General features: G+C 36.6%; 1 protein-coding gene across 3 annotated transcripts in view; it reads right to left on the bottom strand.

The window, feature by feature from the left end:
* Nucleotides 1-23018, bottom strand: part of Ate1 (arginyltransferase 1) — a 244589-nt gene that overhangs the window by 212700 nt on the left and 8871 nt on the right. For all 3 annotated transcript variants that reach the window (XM_090412357.1, XM_090412358.1, XM_090412356.1), the window contains exons 2-3: nucleotides 22537-22600; nucleotides 968-1030 (exon numbers count right to left, since the gene is read on the bottom strand). In XM_090412357.1, the coding sequence (XP_090268483.1) occupies nucleotides 968-1030; nucleotides 22537-22600 (127 nt within the window). The remainder of the gene's footprint in view (nucleotides 1-967; nucleotides 1031-22536; nucleotides 22601-23018) is intronic.

The following is a 23018-nucleotide window of genomic DNA, read 5'->3' on the forward strand; positions in this document are numbered from 1 at the left end:
GATGCAGAAGATGTTAAAGAATTATTGGATTCAAATTCAAAAGATTTCAGTGACAATAATCTTCTTGAAATTGAACAACAATGCACATATGAAGACAATGAACAAATGTAATGTGAAGATGAAGCTCCAAAGGAGATAACAATCAAAGCACTGGATGGAATATTTCGAAGTTTAGAAATCACTTATGCAGCAAGTAATAGATATGGATCCAGATGTTAATAGAAGAATGCTTGTTTGCCAAGGTCTAGAGAGTCATTTTGCTTGTTATCGTAGAATTTATGCTGATAAGAAAAAAACTAAAACTGTTCAAACGACTCTTGATAACTTTTTTTTTTTTTGATAAAAATTTGCAGTAACTAACATAGGTACAAGCATTTATTAAACATTTACTTTACATTCATTTTTTTATCTTTCCTAAGAGTACCATATAAAACAAATTATTAATACAATAATCAATCATGGACGAATTGTAATTTTATCATTGATGATTATATTTGATTAACATGATTTTGATATATGCGGTAATATCGAGGGATTAATTAATTGCATTAATCAAGGGATACCTGTATTGCTCTTGGAGGAGTTATTCATTATTATGTATTGTTCCTGTTCTTTTCATTAGCTCACTCAGTAGTAAAATGAACAACAGGCCAAGTTAGTGGCATTAGTGGCCAAGAGTCATAAAAAAAAAATCCATGACTATTTCAAGTCTCTTTCCTTATCCTTAAGTTATCCATGGTTTGTTTCTAGAGGATGTAAACTTTAACTAGGATAAAGTATTTAAAGAAATTAAATCCCCTTCCTTTCCAGGTCATAATCCTTTCCAACTGCCCCAAAATGTCCATGATGTACTGAAAGAAATATTAAAATAATGCACGATGATTAAAACAAAAAAAATCATGATCTCAATTACAACTTACAAATATTTCTGCAGGAATTATAAATCTGTGAAATGTACAAACCTTACCTGATAGTATACTGAGGACAACAAGTAGTATTCATTGTGGGTTTATAACAATATTTTCCACTTCTGCAAGAAATGTAAAAATAATTCTCAAATGTGCTACTTCTATACAATCGGCCTATTAAAGAAATGAAAAATTGTAACATTAAAAATCATATTTTAATAATAAAATTTATTTTCAAATACATAAGTAAGAATACTGTAAACGGCCCAATAATCACTTTAACTGGCTGACAGATATCTATTCATAGATGAATAGAGGGAAGTGGAGGAATGGTGATGGCCAGTTCAGTAGAGAAACATTCATGGAAATACCTACAGAAGAGACATAATGCAGAGACTGAGCATATATAGGAAAATGACTGAGGTATATGAAATGAAAGAAGAGAATAAGAAGCTGGTTTAGTGAATTTGGAGCTGAACAGTATATTGATAATGACAAGTACTGCTCATGTTCATACATGAATAGAGAGAAGTGGAGGAATGGTGGTGTTGGCCATTTCAGTAGAGAAGCATTCATGGAAATGCCTACAGAAGATATACTGCAGACAGAGCATCTATGGGAGAGTGACTGGAGAGAGAGAGGCAATCAAGCATTCTGAGGGAGGTGTCTGGTGCACCACCACCACCCCCAGATGTGAGAATGTGCAACAATATGTAGTGGGAAAGAGAGTGTCACAACCATACCTGAGGAAATTGGATATGCTCCTTGTGTGTGTGTGTGTGTGTGTGTGTGGGGAGGGCGCTCATGAGTCTTTCACCCCTACAATGCATGCTTCTACTCCATAATTCTTTCCCATCACAACCACAAAGGACTTCATAAACACACAGTAACACACCAAATAAGGAAAAACCTTCCAAAAAATTCAAAACCATAATGGCTTTTGTGGTTGAATTTTTATACAAATGGTGATGAAATGGGATGTTGGCAGTGAAAAAATATCTATACAGGAAAAAAAAAAAAATCTTTATATCCACTTTACCAACATTTATCACTTTATTATGGAAGTGGGGGGGGTGGGGTCTTGGGCAATTACATTTTTTTTTTCATGGTGAGTAGGATTTTTCATAATTTGCCAAGCCCTGAGGATTTATTACTTCAAGAGTTGGATTACATCATATCAGCTTTTTCAAAACACGATGGTTTCAATGAATCCTTTATTATCAAAGCTTTCAACAGTTTTAAGCTCTCTGCCTCCTTGTCTCAAAGAAGAAGTTGTTTGTAAATCCTCTTTCCTACATTAAAGAAATATCTGAATGTACCGCAAAGGATCTGAGACCTCGCAACATCGCTTTGTCCTTTCATGCTGGCCAGAAATGTCCACTTCCCTTTCTTCAAAAAGGACAAGCTTCCTCCATTGGCTTCCCAGGAGTCTATTATTCCTAGTTCTTGTGACTTGTCTTATTTAATCTGGTAGATATGTTGCAGTCCATTCATGAACACAAATTTTATATTCAAGTATCATGAACCCAAGTAATCTAGCCTGGCCAAACACGCTATCTCTACTAAGCACAGAGTCTTGCAGAAGAAATCCTACATAAGAGCATATTCCTTATAAAGAATGGTGCAAAACCTTATTGCACTGTCCTAACTTGAATATATCTGATGGCCTTTAGTTATATCCCCTATGGGAAATATTATTATATTACTCTTCTAATAATTCCTTGCGTGTGTGTTTATGTGTATTTTTACCTCCCAACAGTAACCCTACCAGGTCATTTATTTCCTACATGCTCCATTGCATTCAATGCATATATTACAATGTGGCTTCTAAATAACTGATTCACATTTATATTTTTACATCTATATGTACATATTTCTACATTTACATCCATATTTATCTTTTCATATCTACATATATTTACACTATATAATCCAAACAATATGAGTAGTTTATATTACATTACAATTGGAAGTTGATCCTATTGACAAAATGAAATAATTCTGAGTAATACTTTTGGATAAGTATCTCTTTTGACACTGGCAACCCGTCTCCCAAAGTGATGATGTGTTGCATTAGAGGCATTTGGATGGAGTCCAGTAGCAGACACTCATACAGTAAATGATCGCCACTCTATTGAAGGTATGCATAACAATGCATAATAGTGATTCCAAAATATGGAATCGGTGCAGATAGCATCTTATTTTCCATGTCCTGTTAGTAGCATGGTTAAACTTGGAGAGATGACATGTATTTTCTTGCCTACTAATACTTAGCAAGAATTCTTTTGTTGTTGGTCTGTGTTTAGATGTTTTCCATTCTTCTTCTTCCCACAAGTTTAGGCTTATTTCTTCTACAAGTGTTTTTATAGCAGATTTTGAGCACAGAGTTGTTGGTTAATGGTAGAATTTGTTGAGAAGTTGGTTAATGGTAGAATTCAGCATTAGGTGGATAGGGATATGATACTCTATAGTATCATATCCCTATCATATCAGCACAGCTTTATAAAGGGTGTGTCCTGTCTTTGTAATTTATTCACATTTTATGATAAAGTGACAATAGACTTGGATAAAGGAAATGACTCCACCACGATAGTACTGGATTTTTGTAACTTATTTCTATAGCTGATTTTTTAGCCAGCTGATCTGCTCTCTCATTTCCTGCTACCCCAATGTGCGCCCTCACCCAGCAGAACTTAATTTCCCATCCCTTTGAAGTGAGATTTCTTGTCTGCTCTATTAACATTAGGTGGTTACTTTGGTTTTTTATGCCATCTATAATGCTTTTATTTCACTATAAATTGTTTCAGTCTTTTGATGAGAGGTGTTTAGTTCTAATTTCCAGATATGTAAATGAATAAACTATAGCAAGTGGTTCTGGTTGTTGGAACAGAGCGGGATGCAGTTTAAAGCAGTGTTCTTATATAATGGACTGGCTATAATATAACAAGAAACAATAATCGGCATTTCCTTCTGTTTTGCTCTTGTCAGTGTATATCTGGTATTCATTACTTTCAGAGCTTTCCTTCTCCTTAATATATGTTTTCTTAGCTGGGTAAGGCCACCTATTGTATTGAAGCAGAAGTTTGTAGCAGTTTGGATCAATGTTGGCATTTCCATTATATCTTCCGAAAATGACATCAAGTAACTTTCTTGCATTTTCAGGCAGATAAGTGTTAGACCAGCAATAATGCAAATTGCTTCAAAAGATACTGTTCTGTATCCTTTAATTATTCATATAGCTAAAAGGCATTGAACTCTGTTTAACTTGTAGATTTTTGTGCATCTTTCCAAGTAGGTGCAGCATAAGATATCAGTGGTAGTACAGCTTCAGTATATATTGTTTTCAATGCTCATTGGCCTAATTCCTCAGTTTATCCTTGCTGACTTAGCTAGAAGGTTAACTATTTGTAAGCTTTTTTTTTCCGGCAACATATGAGATGTGCTTGTTGATAAATTTTTTGTCTATTGTTACTCCTAGGTATTTTAGCTCACTGGCTACTACTAGAACTTCCCCATTCAGGAGGACAATTATAGGTTGTTTTGATTTTTTACATGAGATGTGGAGCACTTTAGGCTTGGTGCTATTGAAAGTAACTTTCTTCTCACATGCCCACTCTGCAATTTTAAAGAGTTTTTTAATGGCCGTTATTTCTAACTGCAAGCCATTGTGTCCCCAAACCATTATCAACACATCATTGGTGAATGCTACTACTTTTGTTTCAGTAATGAAAGGAAGTCTTAATAACGAATTGTACTGGATGATCTAGAAACATTGTGGGAAAAGAATGATTATTGTCCATAACATTAAATTGACAATAATTATTTTTTTCCCACAATACCAATGTATTCAAATCTTCTTGAAGCATATCCACATCATCTTTATCAACTATTACCTTCTCCAATCTTGTATCATCAGCAAACAACTGAATACCCCCCCCCTTCCCTTAAATCTTTCCATATATCACTGATATACAAATTAAAGAGTAATAAACCCAGAAGAACCTAGTACAGAACTCAGAAGAACTTCACTAGTCATCCATATTCTCCTAGATTTCAATTCCAACACATACTATTCTCTGGTCTTTGTCTATCAGCCGTCTCCCATCCATGCTACTAGATTCATATCTATTCCCATTTGCTCCAACTTTAGTAACAGTTTTTCACATGATATTCTGCAAAACACATTTGCAAAATCCAGTACTATCGTGGTGGAGCCATTTCCTTTATCCAAGTCTATTGTCACTTTATCATAAAATGTGAATAAATTACAAAGACAGGACACACCCTTTATAAAGCTGTGCTGTCCACTATAGAGTATCATATCCCTATCCACCTAATGCTGAATTCTACCATTAACCAACTTCTCACCTGGCACCATCTTTATATAATGGAACTATCTTACCCATCTTTCCACTCCCTTGGAACCTTACAAGATCTGAGATTCAGATTGAACAACTTCATCAGATGTAATGCCAACAGTCATCATTATCATCACCAAATTCCTGACATGTACCCTCAAGGGGTGTACAGGATATGATAGTACTACATGAAAATTGTAGATAGGAAGTTAGCAATTACATCACTGCTAACTTCCTATCTACAATTTTCTTCCAAATCAGTCTGTAACTTGTCAAGACTCCAACATTATCAGATCTTATATTTCTATCGTCTAAGGCACTTTGTACCATATCAAGCCACCTATATCTTGGTCTTCCTCTGGGTCGTTTTCCTGCCAAAATGGCAGAGAACACTTACTTTGCTAATCTTTCCTCGCTCATTCTGTTTAAGTGACCATATCACCTGAGATTAGCTCTGCTAACATATTCCTGGATGCTGACAATGTCTAGTTCTTTCCTAATATCCTCGTTTTTAATATGATACTGCCATTGATGCCATCTGTTCACGCCTCTAATCTTTCTCAGGACTCTCTTATCTGCGATTTCTAGTCTTTGGTCAAGTGTTTTACTTCTGACCCAGCTCTCAGATCCATAAGTTAAAACTGGTTTGAACACTGTCTTGTATACAGCTAATTTAGTGTTCCGACTAATTTCTCTCTTATTCCATATAAATTTATTCAATTGACTTCCTATTGTACTAGCTTTCTTAATTCTGTTGTCTATTTTCATATTTAATTTACCATCTTCAATAAAAATCATGCCTAAGTAGCTGAAATGTTTTACTTGTTCCACAGGTTCTCTATTCACAACACAGCTGACATTTTCAACAATACTACCTATTTTCATGGTCTTTGTCTTTTTATTGCTGACCTTCATACCATATCTATTACAACAGTTATTCAATTTAGTCATGGAATCTTGCAAACTTGTAGTGGATTTATTTAGAAGTATAACATCGTCCGCATAAAGCAAAGAGCTGACATTAACATCTCAAATTTTGATATCATGTTTAATATCACTTTCCTTCATAATGTGATCCATATAGATAATGAATAACAGATGGGTTAATGTACATCCTTGTCTCACACTAGATTAACATTAAACCATCTTCCTGTACTTCCTTCAATTCTAACTGCTGACTTGCAATTCAAATAAAGACTAAGTATTGCTTGATATAATGCCCCATTGACACCATATAACTGCAGCGTATTGAATAGCTTCTCTCTTGGCACCTTGTCATATGCCTTTTCCAAATCGACAAAACTTAAATATAGATCTTTGTTATATTCCCATGATTTCTCCACTATTTGTCGTAAAGTGAAGATCTGATCCTGACAGCCTGTATTTGGCCTGAATCCAGCTTGTTCTTCACCCAGCTTTTCTTCCACAATTCTTCTCAACCGTTTCTCAAGTATACTTGCATAGATCTTGCCAGGAACACTCAGTAGGGAAATACCTCTGTAATTCTCACATTCAGTTTTATTTCCCTTTTTATATATGGGTACTATGAGAGCTCTACTCCAATCATCAGGAATTCGTCCCTCTGTCCAGGCTTTCTAAACTATGCAGTGCAGCCACGGTAAGACTTTTATACCTCCATACTTCAGCATTTCTGGTCGAATATCATCTAATCCCGCTGCCTTTCCACATTTCATGCCTTTGATGGCTTTTTCTACTTCAAGTATGGATATGTATTCCTGACTGTATGCCTGTTGAGTGTTTTTTACCACTGTGCTATCACTGCTTGCTTCATTTAGCAATTTTTCGAAATAATTACTCCATACTTCAAGGATATCTTTTTCTCCCGTTTTCATATCACCTTTATCATATCTAACTCCTTTTACAGCACTCTTTCCTCCATTTCCAAGCTTCTTCAATAACCTCCAGAATATCTTACCACCTTCTTGATATTTATTTTCTATGTTCTTGCCAAAGTCCTCCCACGACTTTTGTTTAGCAAGTTTTATACAGTGTTTAGCTTTCTTACATTTGTCTCTGTATTCTCCAAGAGCACAAGCTGACTTATTTGCCAGGAACTTTTGATATGCTTTCTTCTTTTCCTGAACTGCCTCTTTAACTTCCTGTGTCCACCATGGAGTTCTGATTTTTCTATCCTTGCAGACAACCTCATCACATGCCTCTCTGGCTGAATCAATCAGGGTTTTTCTTCAAGATTTGCTACTGAATCTCCAAGGTTTCGTTCCTGTTCTCAAACTCTTTTATTTTTTCTTCAATAATCTTTGTGTATTTTAGTATACAGTTCACATCTAAGAGCTGCTCAACTTTTTTTTGCTTTAAAACTTTCTTACATCTTATTCTTTTCAATATGAAATTCAATTTTATCCTGCTCAAGACTAAATAGCGATCACTTCCAATTTCAATTCCTCTGTACACTCTGGTGTCCTGCACCAGGAAGAAAACATCACTATCAACAATAACATAGTCAATGAGACTTTTCTTATTCCTTGCCTCTTCTCTCCATGTGAATTTGTGCACATTTTTATGTTGGAACATGGTGTTAGTAATAACCAGTCCATGTTCTGAGCAGAAATCCAACAGGTATTTGCCATTATTATTAGCTTTGCTCTTTTCTCCAAATTTTCCCAAAATATTTTTGTATGTCTGACAATCATTTCCTAATCTGCTATTTAGATCCCCAACAAGGACCAACTTTTCCTATTTCACTGTGTCAGTTGCTTTCTCTAAAGCATCAAAAAATTCTTCCACTTCTACCTTAGTAGAACCTTCTGTGGGACCATAGGCACAAGTAAGTCTCATTGTCCAATTCCCCATTCTGATATTTCCCCACATCACTCTATTTGAGACTGCCTGCCATTCAAGAAGATTAGCCTCGTATTTTGTGTTGAATACTATGGCTACTCCTTCTTTTCCTTGATTGTTATTGCCTGAATATAACATTTTGTATTTATTGCTCAGAAAGATCTCACCAGTTTTTGTCTTTTTTGTTTCAGTCACCCCTATTATGTCAATCTGGTACTTATCTTATTCCTCAGCTAGCTCCATTTCTTTGCCATTCAGGCTTCTTATGTTGATAGTACCGATCTTTAACTGTGGTGATATTGAGTTGGTCTCTGTTTTAATGCCATTACTGTTTAACATGTAGGTTAATGATATTGGGAAAGATTTGAAAGGGTGATACACAGTTGTTTGCAGATGATGCAAAGTTGGGATGAACTATGAAGAGTAGAGCAGATGTCGTGGCCAAAGCTAAGGACAAATCAGGACAAAGTTAACTCAAGGGAATTCTTTTACTATATGTCGATTTGTTCCAGTAGCTGACCTTTCGCTGTTTGCCCTGGTTCCCTGGCAAACACAACAGGGGCCTTGTTTAACCAGGCAACGTCCCAGCTGGCATGAAATTTTGTCATGTTGTACCATCATTTTGTATATTGGTTTAAGCCAATAAGAATACAATTTGGTCTGCTAAATCCCAAATTGCCAGCACATCCTCGTTCGTTCAGTATCCAGGTAGATACACAACAGTGTGCACCAAGAAAAGGTGAGGATTGGACATTAGGTCAGAAGCCTGGTCGGTTCTCCGCATTCCTTTAAAGGCTATGTGGAGGTCTCCTCTTAGTTATACAGCTTTGATTCTTAAGCATCCCATGCCAATAGTCTTGAACATTAATGTAGTAAATGGGCTGACATACCAATCAGTCCCATGGCTGTATTTGCATTGATATTTTCAATATGCTGAACACCTCTTATTCATTTTTGAAATGCATCTCTATCACACATGAGCAACATCAAAATCTCCACCTGGATGATACACCTTTGAAAAATGATCACTCAACAATTTCTTTCACTTGTTACATTTCTACAATCAGCAGTGATTCAAATCAACATACCATAGTAATTTTTCCTCTTATTTCCTACATAACAAAAAAAATTATTTTGGATTTAATCTGGCTTGCTTGCTAAATTTTTCTCATAATCTGATTTGGCCTTTCTTACCATACTTGTCACCCTTCTTGCTTGAATTTTGTACTACTAAAGAGTATTATGATCGCTTTGTTCTTTATATTCCCTCCAAAGTGTTTTAATCCCCCACTTGGTTTATCCTCCTGATCTTGGCATGCAGTCCGATACTGCTTCTCTCAAACAATCTCTGACCACTTCCCAGGCGCTACTGACATTGTTTACTTGTAGTTTCTCAAGCCATTTCAATGCTCCAAGATGCCTCCTAAGTCTGCCATAATTACCAGCTTTATAGTTCGATATAAACCCTTTGCTGACAGAGAATTCCACGTTTCAAAACTTCCCAGAACAAGACTGTATGGCCCCTTTTCCCGATTGAAGGTGGAGAGTTGTCTACTTTGGTTATGGATATATCATCTGATGCTATTATCAGATCCAGCATTCTCAAACCACTGCTCCACTGTATAACATGTTGTTTCAGGTAATTATCCCTCAGCAACTATATAAATATGGAAACAATACCAAAGCAAGATGTGCTAATTATTGAAGGAGATTGGAATGCCAAAGTTGGAATAGATAATGATGGTTGGGAAAGAGTCATGGGAAAATATGGTTTTGGAGAAAGAAATGAACGAGGTGAAAAATTGTTAGAATTTGCTGTGGGCCACGAGATGATGATCTGTAACACAAGATTCCAACAAAAGGAGTGTAGAAAATGGACGTGGCGATCAAATGATGAGAAAACCAAAAACATGACTGATATGATTATGATTAAAAGAAGATAGATAACATCAGTACAGAATGTCGAACTTTTCAAGGAGCGGATATAGACTCGGACCATAGTTTAGTGATTGCAAACATCAAGTTGAAATTAAAAAAGAAATATAAACCCCAATGACAGAATAGAAGAGATACAGCACAAATAAGTGAAGCAGAAATAGGAAGAAGGTACAGAACAGTGTTAGAAGAGAAACTTAAAAGTGTGGAGAAAGAAAAAAACTCGAATTTAAGAGTGAAAAGAGTAATGAAGGCGATAGAAGATGCAGTTGACTTCTCTCCTACCAGAAGAAGAGAAGATCAAGAAGAAATGGATTACACAAGAAACACTGAAGTTAGTACAGGAGAAAAGAATGTTGAAGATAAGATGGGATACATCAGAACAAATAGAAGAGCAATATAGAAGAAAGTGTAATGAGGTGAAAAAAGCAGTCTGAATGGATAAGATGAAATGGTTAGAAGCCCAATGCAACAATATAGAACAGTACTATGGAGAGCATAAAACAAGGGAGGTATACAAAATGATCAGAACCATTAATAGAAAGTGGTAACCAAAACAGACCACAATTAAAGATGAAAAAGGCAAAGTATTGATGATTAAAGAAAAAATTGTACAGCGGTGGACAAGATACTGTAGTGAGTTATATGAAGAAAAACTAGATTCAGATAGCATTGGGAAACTGACTGAAGAATTGAAGCAGATATCACCAGCAGGTAATGAGCATGATATGGACATTTTAAGAGGAGAGGTAGAAAAAGCAATAGGACGGCTAAAACACAACAAGAGTCCTGGTAACGATAACATTACTGGAGAAATGATTAAATATGGTGGTGAAAGTATGGTTACAGAAATGCACCAACTATGTAATATGGTATGGAAAGAAGAGAAAATACCAGAAGTGGGTTAAATCAATATTAGTAACATTATACAAGAAAGGAAATAAGCTAGAATGTAAAAATTATAGAACAATTGCCTTGATAAGTCACTTGGTAATGAGATGATGATCATATTGACAGAAAGATTGAGAACACAATTGGAAGCAAACCTTGCAGACGAGCAAGCAGGATTTAGGAAGGATAGAACTACAATTCAACAGATTTTGACAATTTTGAGTCTTCAAAATTCGAGTCATCAGAATTCAAGGAGAACCGGCCTACCATTGTGGAACGGGGGGAGGCTTTCGAGTCTTCAAAATTCGAGTCATCGTATTCAAGGAGAACCGGCCTACCAGTCCAGAACATGGGGGGGGTTGGGCACCATGGGCACTAGGGGGTTGTGGCCCCACCCTAGTTTGTATATAAATGATATAGGAAATAACCTGAAAGGAAATATCCAGTTCTTTGCTGATGATGTGATAGCTAGAATAATAGTTAATCAAGGCTATGTGGAGAGATTGCAGGATGATTTAAATAGGCTATCACTATGAGCAAAAGTTAATGGGTATTAACTTTTTCTCAAAAGTTATGCATTTCGAGATAAATAGATTACAAGCTGTGTATCACAGTGATGGCACTGTACTCCAGGAAATAGATGAAGCTAGATATTTAGGGATGGTGGTAGACAGAGAGTAAAGTTTAGAGGACATATTGCTAAGGCTGCCCATAAGATTACTTGGCTATTGAAGAACACATTAACAAGTACAGGCAAGGAAGTTGTTCTTTCTCTTTATAAGGCCTCGATATGTCCACATCTAGATTACTGAACTCCTGTCTGGTCTTCCTCAGTTTCTTGGGGATGAGAAAGCGGTGGAGAGAATTCATAGATGAGTGACCAAGATGGTGAGTGGCCTGTGGAATGTTCCCTATAAGGATAGATTGAAGATGTGTGGATTGCAGAAGTTGGTCGATAGGAGAAAAGAGGTGATATAATAGAAACATTTAAGTTGCTTAAAGAGTTTTATAGACTAGATGCAGGGGAAATGTTATTTTGAGCCAAGTGCTAAAATCTTGAGCCAAGATTTTAGCACTTGGCTCAAGAGAACAGAACAAGGGGTTATCCCTGGAAGTTGAATAAAGGTGTCATTAGTAGGGATATGAGAACTAGTTTTTTTGCTTGGAGAATTGTGAATGAGTGGAATGGGTTGCCAGAGTCAGTTGTGAGTGCTTTCTATGTTAATGGATTCAAGGAGGCTGTGAAATTGCAGAAAGATAGAGCGAGTGAGATTATTGCAGTTATAGGGACGAATGATCTAGGTAGTGAAAGATTTTCTGTGAGACAGGATTTGAAGAATTTAATGATAGCAATGAATGCAAAGAGCAAGAGTGGAAAGATCATGAGTGTGCTACCAAGATTTGATAGTGATGAATTAAACAGAAGAGCAATTATAGTAAATGATATCAAGATTGTGTAAAAGCTTTTGCAAAGAAATGAAACTGAATATTCATTTTATGAATGTCTAGGATGAGTTTGATAAAAGGAAGGAGTATTTTAAGAGAGATGGTTTGCACTTAAATGGATTGGGCGCATGGCATTTACTGATAGAGGATAAAGTAAATGGTCAAAAACAGGGAAATGGGATTTGCTAGGGAGGCAAGTGATAGAGTCAGCTGTAAATAGTACTAAGGTCATTAATCACTGTGAATTTGGGATTAATTGTTCACAGAAAATTAACAGTATACAGAGTGGGCAAATTCACACACAGGGAGATTATGGGAGGAAAGGAGTATTGCAGTTTATGTATACTAATGATTGAAGTATTCGGAATAAGTATGAAGAATTTTTGTCATTACTTAGTACAACTAGGCCAAAAATTATAGGAATTTTGAGACTTGGTTAACTAAGAATGATATAGTTACAGGGATTGAATGTAAGAGGTACAGTATTTTCAGGCAAGACAGAGATGATAGAAGGGGGGGGGGGTTTACTAATGATAGACAAAGCGTTAAAGCCAAAAAAGGTAGAAGTGCCTCAAGGTGACAGATATGTAGAGGGCAGTTCATTTAAGGCTGTTTGGTGTGAGAGAGAGATCAACAAGGTGAAATATGTAATTGGTTGTTGCTATAATCCAAGAGGTATAAGGGAGAATGTAGATAGTGTGTATTAGCAAATTAGCATGATGAGTGAAGGTCGAGTAATTATTATGGGGGATTTTAACTTTGGGGACATAGATTGGGAGAAAGAATGGTCACAAGGAACAAAGGAAATGAAGTTTATACAGTTGTTAAGAGATAACTACCTGAGACAGCATGTAATAGAAGGGACAAGAGATTCTAGAGTGTTAGATCTGGTCATAACATCGGAGAACATATCAATAAGTAATTTAGTTACACTGTCTCCACTTGGGGAAAGCGATCATGTGGTCTTGACCTGGGAGATTGTAAGATGTGCTGAACATTCTGCTAAGAAGGGATATATGTGGAATTACAAGGCTGGTGATTATGACAAGCTGAGAAGTCAGTTTTCAGCAGTACTATGGCATGAGAATTTGAAGGAGGAGAGATGTTGATGGTGCATGGGAGATTGTCAAGGAGTCTTTAAAGAAAGCTGTATCAGAGTGTATTCCCAGAGTCATAAGGAGAAATCAGGTAGGAGTAAGATGGATGAATAATATTATTAAGTAAGAGTTGCAGATAAAGAAAAGGTTGTAGAGGAAGTATAAAGAAAAAGGTGATAACAAGGCACAAGCAAAGAGAGTAATCTGTATGGTAAGAAGAGCCAAAGTTAATTATAAGAGGAAGCTAGCTGATGAATCCAAAAGAAATCCTAAGGAGTTCTTTCACTATGTGGCAAGTAAAAGGAAGAATAACCATGGAAAGATTACTTTAAAAAGTGTTGATGGTAGAGAAATAACAGAAGCAAATCAAATAGTTCAGTTGCTTAGTGATCATTTTGCAAAAGTGTACCATCTTGGTTGTGATAGTGCAATGTCAAATGTGTCACTGACTGATGAGAGTCTAGAGATAGACGAAATAGAGGTGCTTAATATGTATATTATAGAACCTTAATGCTAACACTGCCATTGGGTTAGATGGCATATCGGCCCATGTGTTACAAGAATGTGCAAGAGTATTAGCACCTCCTTGAACCAGGCTGTTTAATTTAAGCCTCAGTTCTGGTAAAGTACCAATAGAGTGGAAAATAATTCCACTGCACAAGGGAGGCTCCAAGACTGAGGTTGCAAATTATAGACTGATCAATATATCCGGAGTGGTGGTTAAGGTTTTGGAGAAATTGGTAAAAATTAGAATTCAGGACTGGGTGGACAGCAATAGATACTTTATAAGGGACAACATGATTTTGTGAAAGGTAGGTCTTGCCTCAGTAACTTGCTTACTTTCTATAATAAAGTAACAGTAGAGCTGGATAAAGGAAATCCTTATTCAGCGATACTGCTGGACTTTGCAAAGGCATTCGACAAGATTCCACACGGAACTCTGTTGTATAAATTAGAGCAAATGGGTATGGATCCGAAGCTGGTGATTTGGATTAGAGGATGGCTGGTGGATAGATATCAAAGAGTGGTTTACGGAGGAGCTGAGTCCAGGAGAGGGCAAGTGACTAGTGGTGTACCTCAAGGCTCAGTCCTCTATTGTTTAATTTGTATATCAATAATATTGGGAATACTTTGAAAGGAAATATCCAGTTGTTTGCTGATGATGCAAAATTATGAAGAACGATAGTAAATTCAGATGATGTAGATATCTTGCAGGATGACTTAAATAGGCTGACGATATGGACTAAAGTAAATGGCTGTCAGTTTAATGTGGCTAAGTGTAAGGTGATGCACTTCAGGAAGATGAGATCACATGCTGTTTACTATATCAATAGAACTGAACTGCAAGAAGTTGACGAGGCAAGGGACTTGGGAGTCATTGTCGACAGAGAACTTAAGTTTAAAATGCATATTGCAAAGATCACCAAAACATCATATCAAATTACATGGCTGTTGAAGAACACATGAACAAGCAGGGATAAGGAAGTTATTGTTCCACTTTATAAGGCATTAATAAGACTGCATTTGGACTATTATGCACAGATCTGGTCACCTGGATTTCTTGGTGAAGAAGAAATGGTGGAGAGGATTCAAAGGCGAGTTACAAAGATTACTGCATGTCTGTGGGATGTTCCCTACCAGGATAGATTGAAGATCTGTGGGCTCCAAAAACTAGCTGATAGACATAAGAGGAGATATGATAGAGGCATATAAATTATTAAAGGGATTTTACAGGATTGATCACATTTTTAAGACGGGTGTAGGAAGGGAGAGAACGAGGGGCCATCCCTGGAGATTATTTAAGAATGTGGTTAACAAGGGTGTTAGGACTAGATTTTTTACTTGGAGGGTTGTGAAGGGGTGGAATGCGTTGCCAGAGGTGGTTGTGAATGCTTCGTCTGTGAATGAATTTAAGGAGAAGTATGATAGGTATTGTATAAATAATGGTTAGCATGTCAATGTGGGGTCTACTGCGATAAGTCTTTTGACTCCATGGAGACAGTATAATATAATAATAATAATAAAAAGGAGAGGTATGATAGATTGTGTCTTCCATGATGAGTCTTTGGACTCCATGGAGGTGCCTGTATAATAATATGCTGCAAGTAAAGGAATGTTTATAGCAGAATGAGTTTAATAAATGCTGATGGTAGGGAGATAATTTAATCAATAATTTCAACGAGAACACAGATTGGAAGGAGGAGAGGCCATAGGAGGAAGAAAATGGAATTTATGCAGTTATTAAGGAATAATTACCTGAGACAACATGTGATGGAATATACTAGGTATTTGAGAGTGCTTGATCTATTAATTGCATCTGAAAATTTGTCTATAATGAATAGGACCATGTTGCTGCAAATTGGTGAGGTGATCATATGGTCTTGAACTGGGAGGTGACTAGTTTGTGTGAAATTTTCAGTTAAGATGGGCTATATGTGGAATTATGGGGCTGGTAGGTATGACAAGCTCAGGAGATTGCTTGGATCAGTACTATGTCATGTGAAACTGCAAGAGCTGGATGTTGATAGTGCATGGGAAGTGGTAAAGGAATGTTTGAGGAAGTAATGGCAGACTGCATACCTAGTCAGGAAAGTAAATCAAGTGGGAGTTAAATGGATGAATATCATCATTAAGCTGGAGTTGCAAAAAAAAAAAAAAAAAAAAAAAAAAAAAAAAAAAAAAAAAGAAAGAAAGAATTGTGGAGGGAATTAAAGGCGAAAAAGTGACCAGCAGGCACATAAATAGTACAAAGCACAGCCAAAATGGTAAGTGTGGTAAGAAAGACAAAAGCAGATTATGAAAGGAAATTAGCAATGCAGGCTAAAGATAATCCCAAACAGTTCTTTAGATATGCTGCAAGTAAAATATTTATGGCAGAAAGATTTTAATAAATACAGATGGTAGGGAGGTAATTGAATCAGTCAAAATAGAAGAATTGTTATGTGAACACTTAGTAAGAGTATATATATCATCCAGGTAGAGGTATTGCAGTAATGACAGAGAGATAAAGGCTTATATTGGAACTGAAGTAAATGAAATGGAAGTGCATAGCATAGTATAGAACCTTAATGTGAATACAGTTGTGGGATTGGATGGTATACGAGCTCAAGTTTTACATGAAGCTGAGGGAATGTCAGTGCCCTTGACCACATTGTTTAATCTAAGTCTCAGCTCTGGATTAGTCCCGAAGGAGTGGAAAGAGGGGGAAATAGTTTCATTGCATAAAAAAAGACTAATGTAGCAAATTACCGCCTGATCAGCATAGCAGAAGTTGGTCAAGAGCAAAATACAGCAATGGATAAATGGAAATGGGATACTTTATGACCTACTTGTCACAAAACCATGTGTAACATGGTTTTGTAATGGGGTGGTGCTAGTGTCACAAGTGAACATAGCAGTCGTTTTGAGCTATGCTAGAAAAAGTGTTTTTAAATTAAAGTATAGTGAGGCTTTTTTTGTCTCAAATTGTGCTGCAGCTGTACTTCAGTTGGATACAAGTGTCCTTCAGTGGTGTTATTGTTGAAACTTTGTTGTTTATATTATGTTTTCGCTATTTGTTTGTTTCACTACTTCAGAGTTTTAAAGATGGCATCCATAAAGAAATGTATGTCAGCGGCACAGAGGACTTCTGTATGAAAGTCTAGCTCTGACTTGGATTTTTTGCAGTGGATGCATTGCAGAAACTGCTATATGTATGCACCGAAAATGTGAAAGATCTGTGGACCATTTGAGTAAACGAGAAGAATGAAAATGTTAACGTACGTGAAAAGTATGAGAATCCTACCTACAAAATGTTATAAATTAATCATGCAATAGTACCATGGGTAAGCTAAAGAATAGATATTCTGGAATGCTTAAGAGAACAAACATGGAAATTTTCAAGGCCTTTAACAAGTAGGACAGCAATATACAAACAGGTGTTGAACTTAATCTCCATCATAAACATCCATACTTCAGCAGTGATTTGAACTTACAACCTATTGTTGGAGAGCAGAGATGCTAGCTACTGTATCTTCAAGTCATTTAAGAGAAGATGTTTGCCAAAACATAAGTGACACGTGGAAAAGGGACACAATGCTACAGTACACATCATACTCTATAACAGAAGATGGTCAAGAATAATACTCATTGTATCAGTATTCCTCAAACCTGCTTTCATGAATGGGAAGTAGGTTGGTGGGATAATGAGTCCCTCAGTTCTGCTACTGAATGGAATAATGTTCCATAACTAAGTTAAATCTATAGTTTGTGTTTTACAGTGAGTCCAGAAGCATATGGGTCACATCTCATACATCTCCATAAAAGGAATTAGAGATGATAAAGGTGACTGAAAACAGGAGAAAAAGATATCCTTGAAGTATGGAGTAATTAACTTCGAAAAATTGCTAAATGAAACAAGCAGTGATGACAGCACAGCACAGTGGCAAAAAAACACTGACCAGACATGCAGTCAGGAATACATATTCATACTTGAAGTAGATAAAGTCATCAAAAACCTGAAATGTGTAAAGGCAGCAGAAGTAGATGATATTCGACCAGAAATGCTCAAGTATGGAGGCATAAAAGTCTACAGTAGCTGCATTATGATGATGTGTTTCGTGAGAATAGAAGGGGTAAAAAGGGAGGGGGAGTGCTATTGATGATCGAGAAAGAGTTATGTCCATACAAGGTAGAGATGCAAGAGGGAAATGGGGCCAGTGGTTTTGAGGCAGTATGGTGTGAGATAGAGGTGAATAGAATCAAATACTTGGTGGGATGTTGTTATAGACCTGATAATGTGGATGGTGGTGATAGTGAAATGTATAGTCAAATAAGCCAAGCAAATAAGAAAAGGGTGATCATTATGGGTGATTTTAATTATGGCAATATAGACTGGAATGAAGAGATAACAACTGGAAGTAAAGAAAATGAGTTTCTTGAGTTTTTGAGGGATAACTACCTCAGACAGTATGTAACAGAGGGCACAAGAGGATTAAGGGTCTTGGATTTGGTCATCTCATCGGAGGATGTAATTATCAATGAGGTATCAAATCATCCACCAATTGGTGAAAGTGACCATGAGGTGATTACTTGGGTGGTTGCCAGCAGTGCAAGGACCCCTGTGAAAAAGGGTATATGTGGAACTACAAGGGGGGTGATTATGAAGAGCTCAGGAGACAGCTTGCAGGTGTAGCATGGAATGAGGAGTTAGCTGGAAAAGAGATCAATGCAGCTTGGGGGATTTTCAAAAAATATTTAGTGGATGCAATGTCTAAATGTATACCACGGGTGAGAAGGTTAAATAAGTTAGGTGTGAGATGGATGAATAAAGAGATTAAGCATGCAATACAGAGAAAAAGGGCATTGTGGAGGCAGCATAAGAGAAGTGGAAGTAACCAATTTCATGAGTTCTACAAAGACCAGGCAAGGAGAGTGACTTGGTTGGTGAGAGTAGCTAAAGAGAGGTATGAACAGAAGTTAGCTAATGAAGCTAAAAAGAATCCTAGGGAGTTCTTTCGATATGTAGCCAGCAAAAGAAAGAATGATTATGGAAGGATGACATTGATTGGAGGAAATGGTATAAAGACAGCTGTGGCAGAATGTGTGGTGGAGATACTTAATGAGCAGTTCATAAAGATCTTTCAATCTTGTGAATGTGACTTCATGGAGAGATTAAGAGCAGTTGATGATGGGGAGGAGAGACTGACTGTAAGTGAGCAAGAGGTGTTTGGGGAGTTGAGTAAACTAGATGTAAATAAGGCTGTGGGACTTGATAATATATCACCGCGTATTCTGAAGGAATGTGCCAGAGTGTTGACACCTGCCTTGACATATTTTTTTAATACAAGTCTTGCACTTGGTCAAGTCCCTAAAGAGTGGAAGGAGGGCAAGATTGTGCCACTTCATAAAGGAGGTGATCGAACTCAAGCATCAAACTATAGGCCTATCTGTGTGTCAGGTGTTGTGGTTAAGTTGTTGGAGAAGCTTGTGAGAACTAGGATCCAGAGTTGGGTTGACAACAATGGTATAATCTTTGATGGACAGCATGGATTTGCTAAAGGGAGGTCGTGTTTTAGTAATCTACTTATTTATTACAATAAAGTGACTGCTTCCTTGGACAGAGGAGAAGGATACACAGTAATATACTTGGATTTTGCAAAAGCTTTTGATAGAGTACCTCATGATAAGTTGACAGTCAAACTAGAGCAGATGGGGTTGGATATTAGATTAGTGCATTGGATTGGAGACTGGCTATCTGATAGGTATCAACAAGTTGTGTATGGAGGTGCAATATCCAGGAAAAGGAAAGTCACTAGTGGAGTGCCTCAGGGATCTGTTTTAGGGCCATTACTATTTAACTTGTATATTAATGATATTGGCGAAGATTTGGATGGAGATATTCAGTTGTTTGCAGATGATGCAAAGTTGGGACGAACCATAAAGAGTAGTGAAGATGTTGTGGCCTTGCAAGAAGACTTGAATAAATTGAGTGATTGGGCAAGCAAATGGGGATGCGAGTTCAATGTTGCAAAATGTAAGGTTTTAAAATTTGGAAAACAAAGATGGGATGCAGAATTTATGCTTGGTGAGAATATATTGTTGGAAGTAGAGGAAATAAGAGACCTGGGAGTGATAGTGGATAAGGATCTAAAATTTAGGGGACACATCGCCAAAATTGTGAAGACGACACAAAGACTTCTGGGGAATGATGAGGAAGACACTGACGTGTAGAAGTAGGGAGATTCTTGTTCCATTGTATAAGGCTTTGATTAGGCCACACATGGACTATTGTGCCCAGATTTGGTCACCTGGTTTTCAGAAGGATGAAGAGATGTTGGAAAGGGTGCAAAGGCGACTGACTAAGGTAGTTTCTGACCTCTGGAATGTCGAGTATGAGGAAAGATTGAAAAGATGTAATTTGCAGAGTCTAGTGGAGAGAAGGAAGAGGGGAGATATGATAGAGACCTACAAGTTGGTGAGGGGTTGTTATAGGATCAATGGTGGAGAAGTTCTACATAGAATAGTGGGAGATCAGGGGAGAACCAGAGGTCATACCTGGAAACTGTATAAAGAGGGTGTGAGTAGGGGAGTGAGAGGCAGGTTTTTTTCGTGCAGAGTTGTGAATGATTGGAATGCCTTGCCTGAGATTGTGGTGTCTGCAAGGAGTTTGAATGTGTTTAAGACCCGGTATGATGAGATGTGTGTGAGATAAAATGACCTCCTAGATGAGTCTTTGACTCCATGAGGTCTTGTTTTAATAATAATAATAATAATAATTACATAGTTCAGAAGGCCTGGACAGAGGGATGAATTCCAGGTGATTGGAGTAGAGCTCTCATAGTACCCATATGTAAAAAAGGGAAATAAAACAATGTGAGAATTACAGAGGTATTTCTCTACTCAGTGTTTCTGGTAAGATATATGCAAGTATACTTGAGAAATGGTTGAGAAGGATTGTGGAAAAGAAGCTTGGTGAAGAACAAGCTGGATTCAGGCCAAATAGAGGCTGCCAGGATCAGATTTTCATTTTACGACAAATAGCTGAGAAATCATGGGAATATAACAAAGATCTGTATTTAAGTTTTGTAGATCTGGAAAAGGCATATCACACTAAGAGAGAAGCTATTCAAACTGCTACAGGGTTATATGGTGTCGATGGGGCATTATATCAAGCAATACATAGTCTTTATTTGAGTAGTAAGTCAGCAGTTTATTTTTCACTTGGTTAGAGTATAATAAATTTAGTTTAATCCTTTATCCAAGTGCGAGCAAACAAAGTTTGCGCCTGAAAGTATCTTCAGGACTGGGGTAAGGTGGTACAACACCAGGACAACTCGTTGCAAAGGTGGAGCAAGCTAACAACACTCCTGTCTCAGTATCTCCTATAATGCAAAACACAAGGTTTTGCTGTGTTTTGGTAGCTTGCCCCACCTTTGCAACGAGTTGCCTTGGTGTTGTACCACCTTACCCCAGTCCTGAAGATACTTTCAGGCGCAAACTTTGTTTGCTCACACTTGGATAAAGGATTAAACTAAATTTATTATAGTAAGTCAGCAGTTAGAATTGAAGTACAGGAAGGTGGTTTAATGTTAAATCTAGTGTCAGACAAGAATGTACATTATCCTCTCTGTTATTCATCATGTATATGGATCACATTATGAAGGAAAGTGGTATTAAACCTGATATCAAAATTGGAGATGTTCATTTCAGCTCTTTGCTTTATGTGGATGATGTTATACTTTTAAATAAATCCGCTACAAGTCTGCAAGATTCCCTGACTAAAGTGAATGTCAGCATTAAAAAGACAAAGACAATGAAAATAGGCAAAAACATTGAAAATATCAACTGCATTGTGAATGGAGAACCTATAGAACAAGTAAAACATTTCAGCTACTTAGGCACGATTTTTAGTGAAGATGGTAAATTAAATATGGAAATAGACAACAGAATTAAGAAAGCTGGTACAATAGGAAGTCAATTGAATAAATTTATATGGAATAAGAGAGAAATTAGTTGGAACACTAAATTAGCTGTATATAAGACGGTGTTCAAACCAGTTTTAACTTATGGATCTGAGAGCTGGGTCAGAAGTAAACCACTTGACCAAAGACTAGAGACTGCAGATATGAGAGTCCTGAGAAAGATTAGCGGCATGAACAGATGGCATCAATGGCAATATCATATTAAAAATGAAGATATTAGGAAAGAACTTGACATTGTCAGCATCCAGAAATGTGTTAGCAGAGCTAATCTCAGGTGATATGGTCACTTAAACAGAATGGGAGAGGAAAGATTAGCAAAACAAGTGTTCTCTGACAGGTTGGCAGGAAAAAGACCCAGAGGAAGACCAAAATATAGGTGGATTGATAGGGTAAAAAGTGCCTTAGAAGACAGAAATATAAGATCTGACAATGTTAGAGTCTTGACAGGTAACATATTGATTTGAAGGAAAATTGTAGATAGGAAGTTTGCAATGATGTAAATTTTTCATGTAGTACTATCATATCCTGTACACCCCCCTTGATGGTACATATCAGGAATTTGATGATGATTCATATATCTCTATTAATATGTCTTAGCTAACTATTTATGTGAACTCACCTTCTCCATCCTCTATCTATAAGATTTTGATAATCTTGTACAGTTAAACTATGTCCCCACATTCCTAAAGAAAGGAAATTATAATGCTAATGATGAAATGCATACAAGTTTCAAAAACTCATTAAAATTATATATGATATCTGTATTGTAATGCAAAATTTATGTATAAACCTCATACGAAGAGTAGCAAACATAGTCAACAAAAATATAAAACAATTCAAAAAATGTTAAAGAAACCATGCATTAAATTAAAATACTATTAATTTTTTTTTCATCAACTACTGATATGCATTTTCAAGGGATGTTCAGGATACTATGCTAGTACAAAATAAGTTTACTTTATTACTAGCTTGACATCAACAATTTTTTTCAAAATTAATCTGTTGTTTGTTAGTTCTCCAATAATCAAATCTTAATTTTCTAAAATACTATCACTAGTACTATTAATTGCCATCCAGGAATCAAAAAGTTTTTCCTGTTAA

Source organism: Typopeltis vanoorti, chromosome 22 (genome assembly GCF_054136105.1).
Source record: "Typopeltis vanoorti isolate ZY-2024b chromosome 22, IOZ_Tvanoo_1.0, whole genome shotgun sequence".
Taxonomy (NCBI): Eukaryota; Metazoa; Arthropoda; class Arachnida; order Uropygi; family Thelyphonidae; genus Typopeltis; species Typopeltis vanoorti.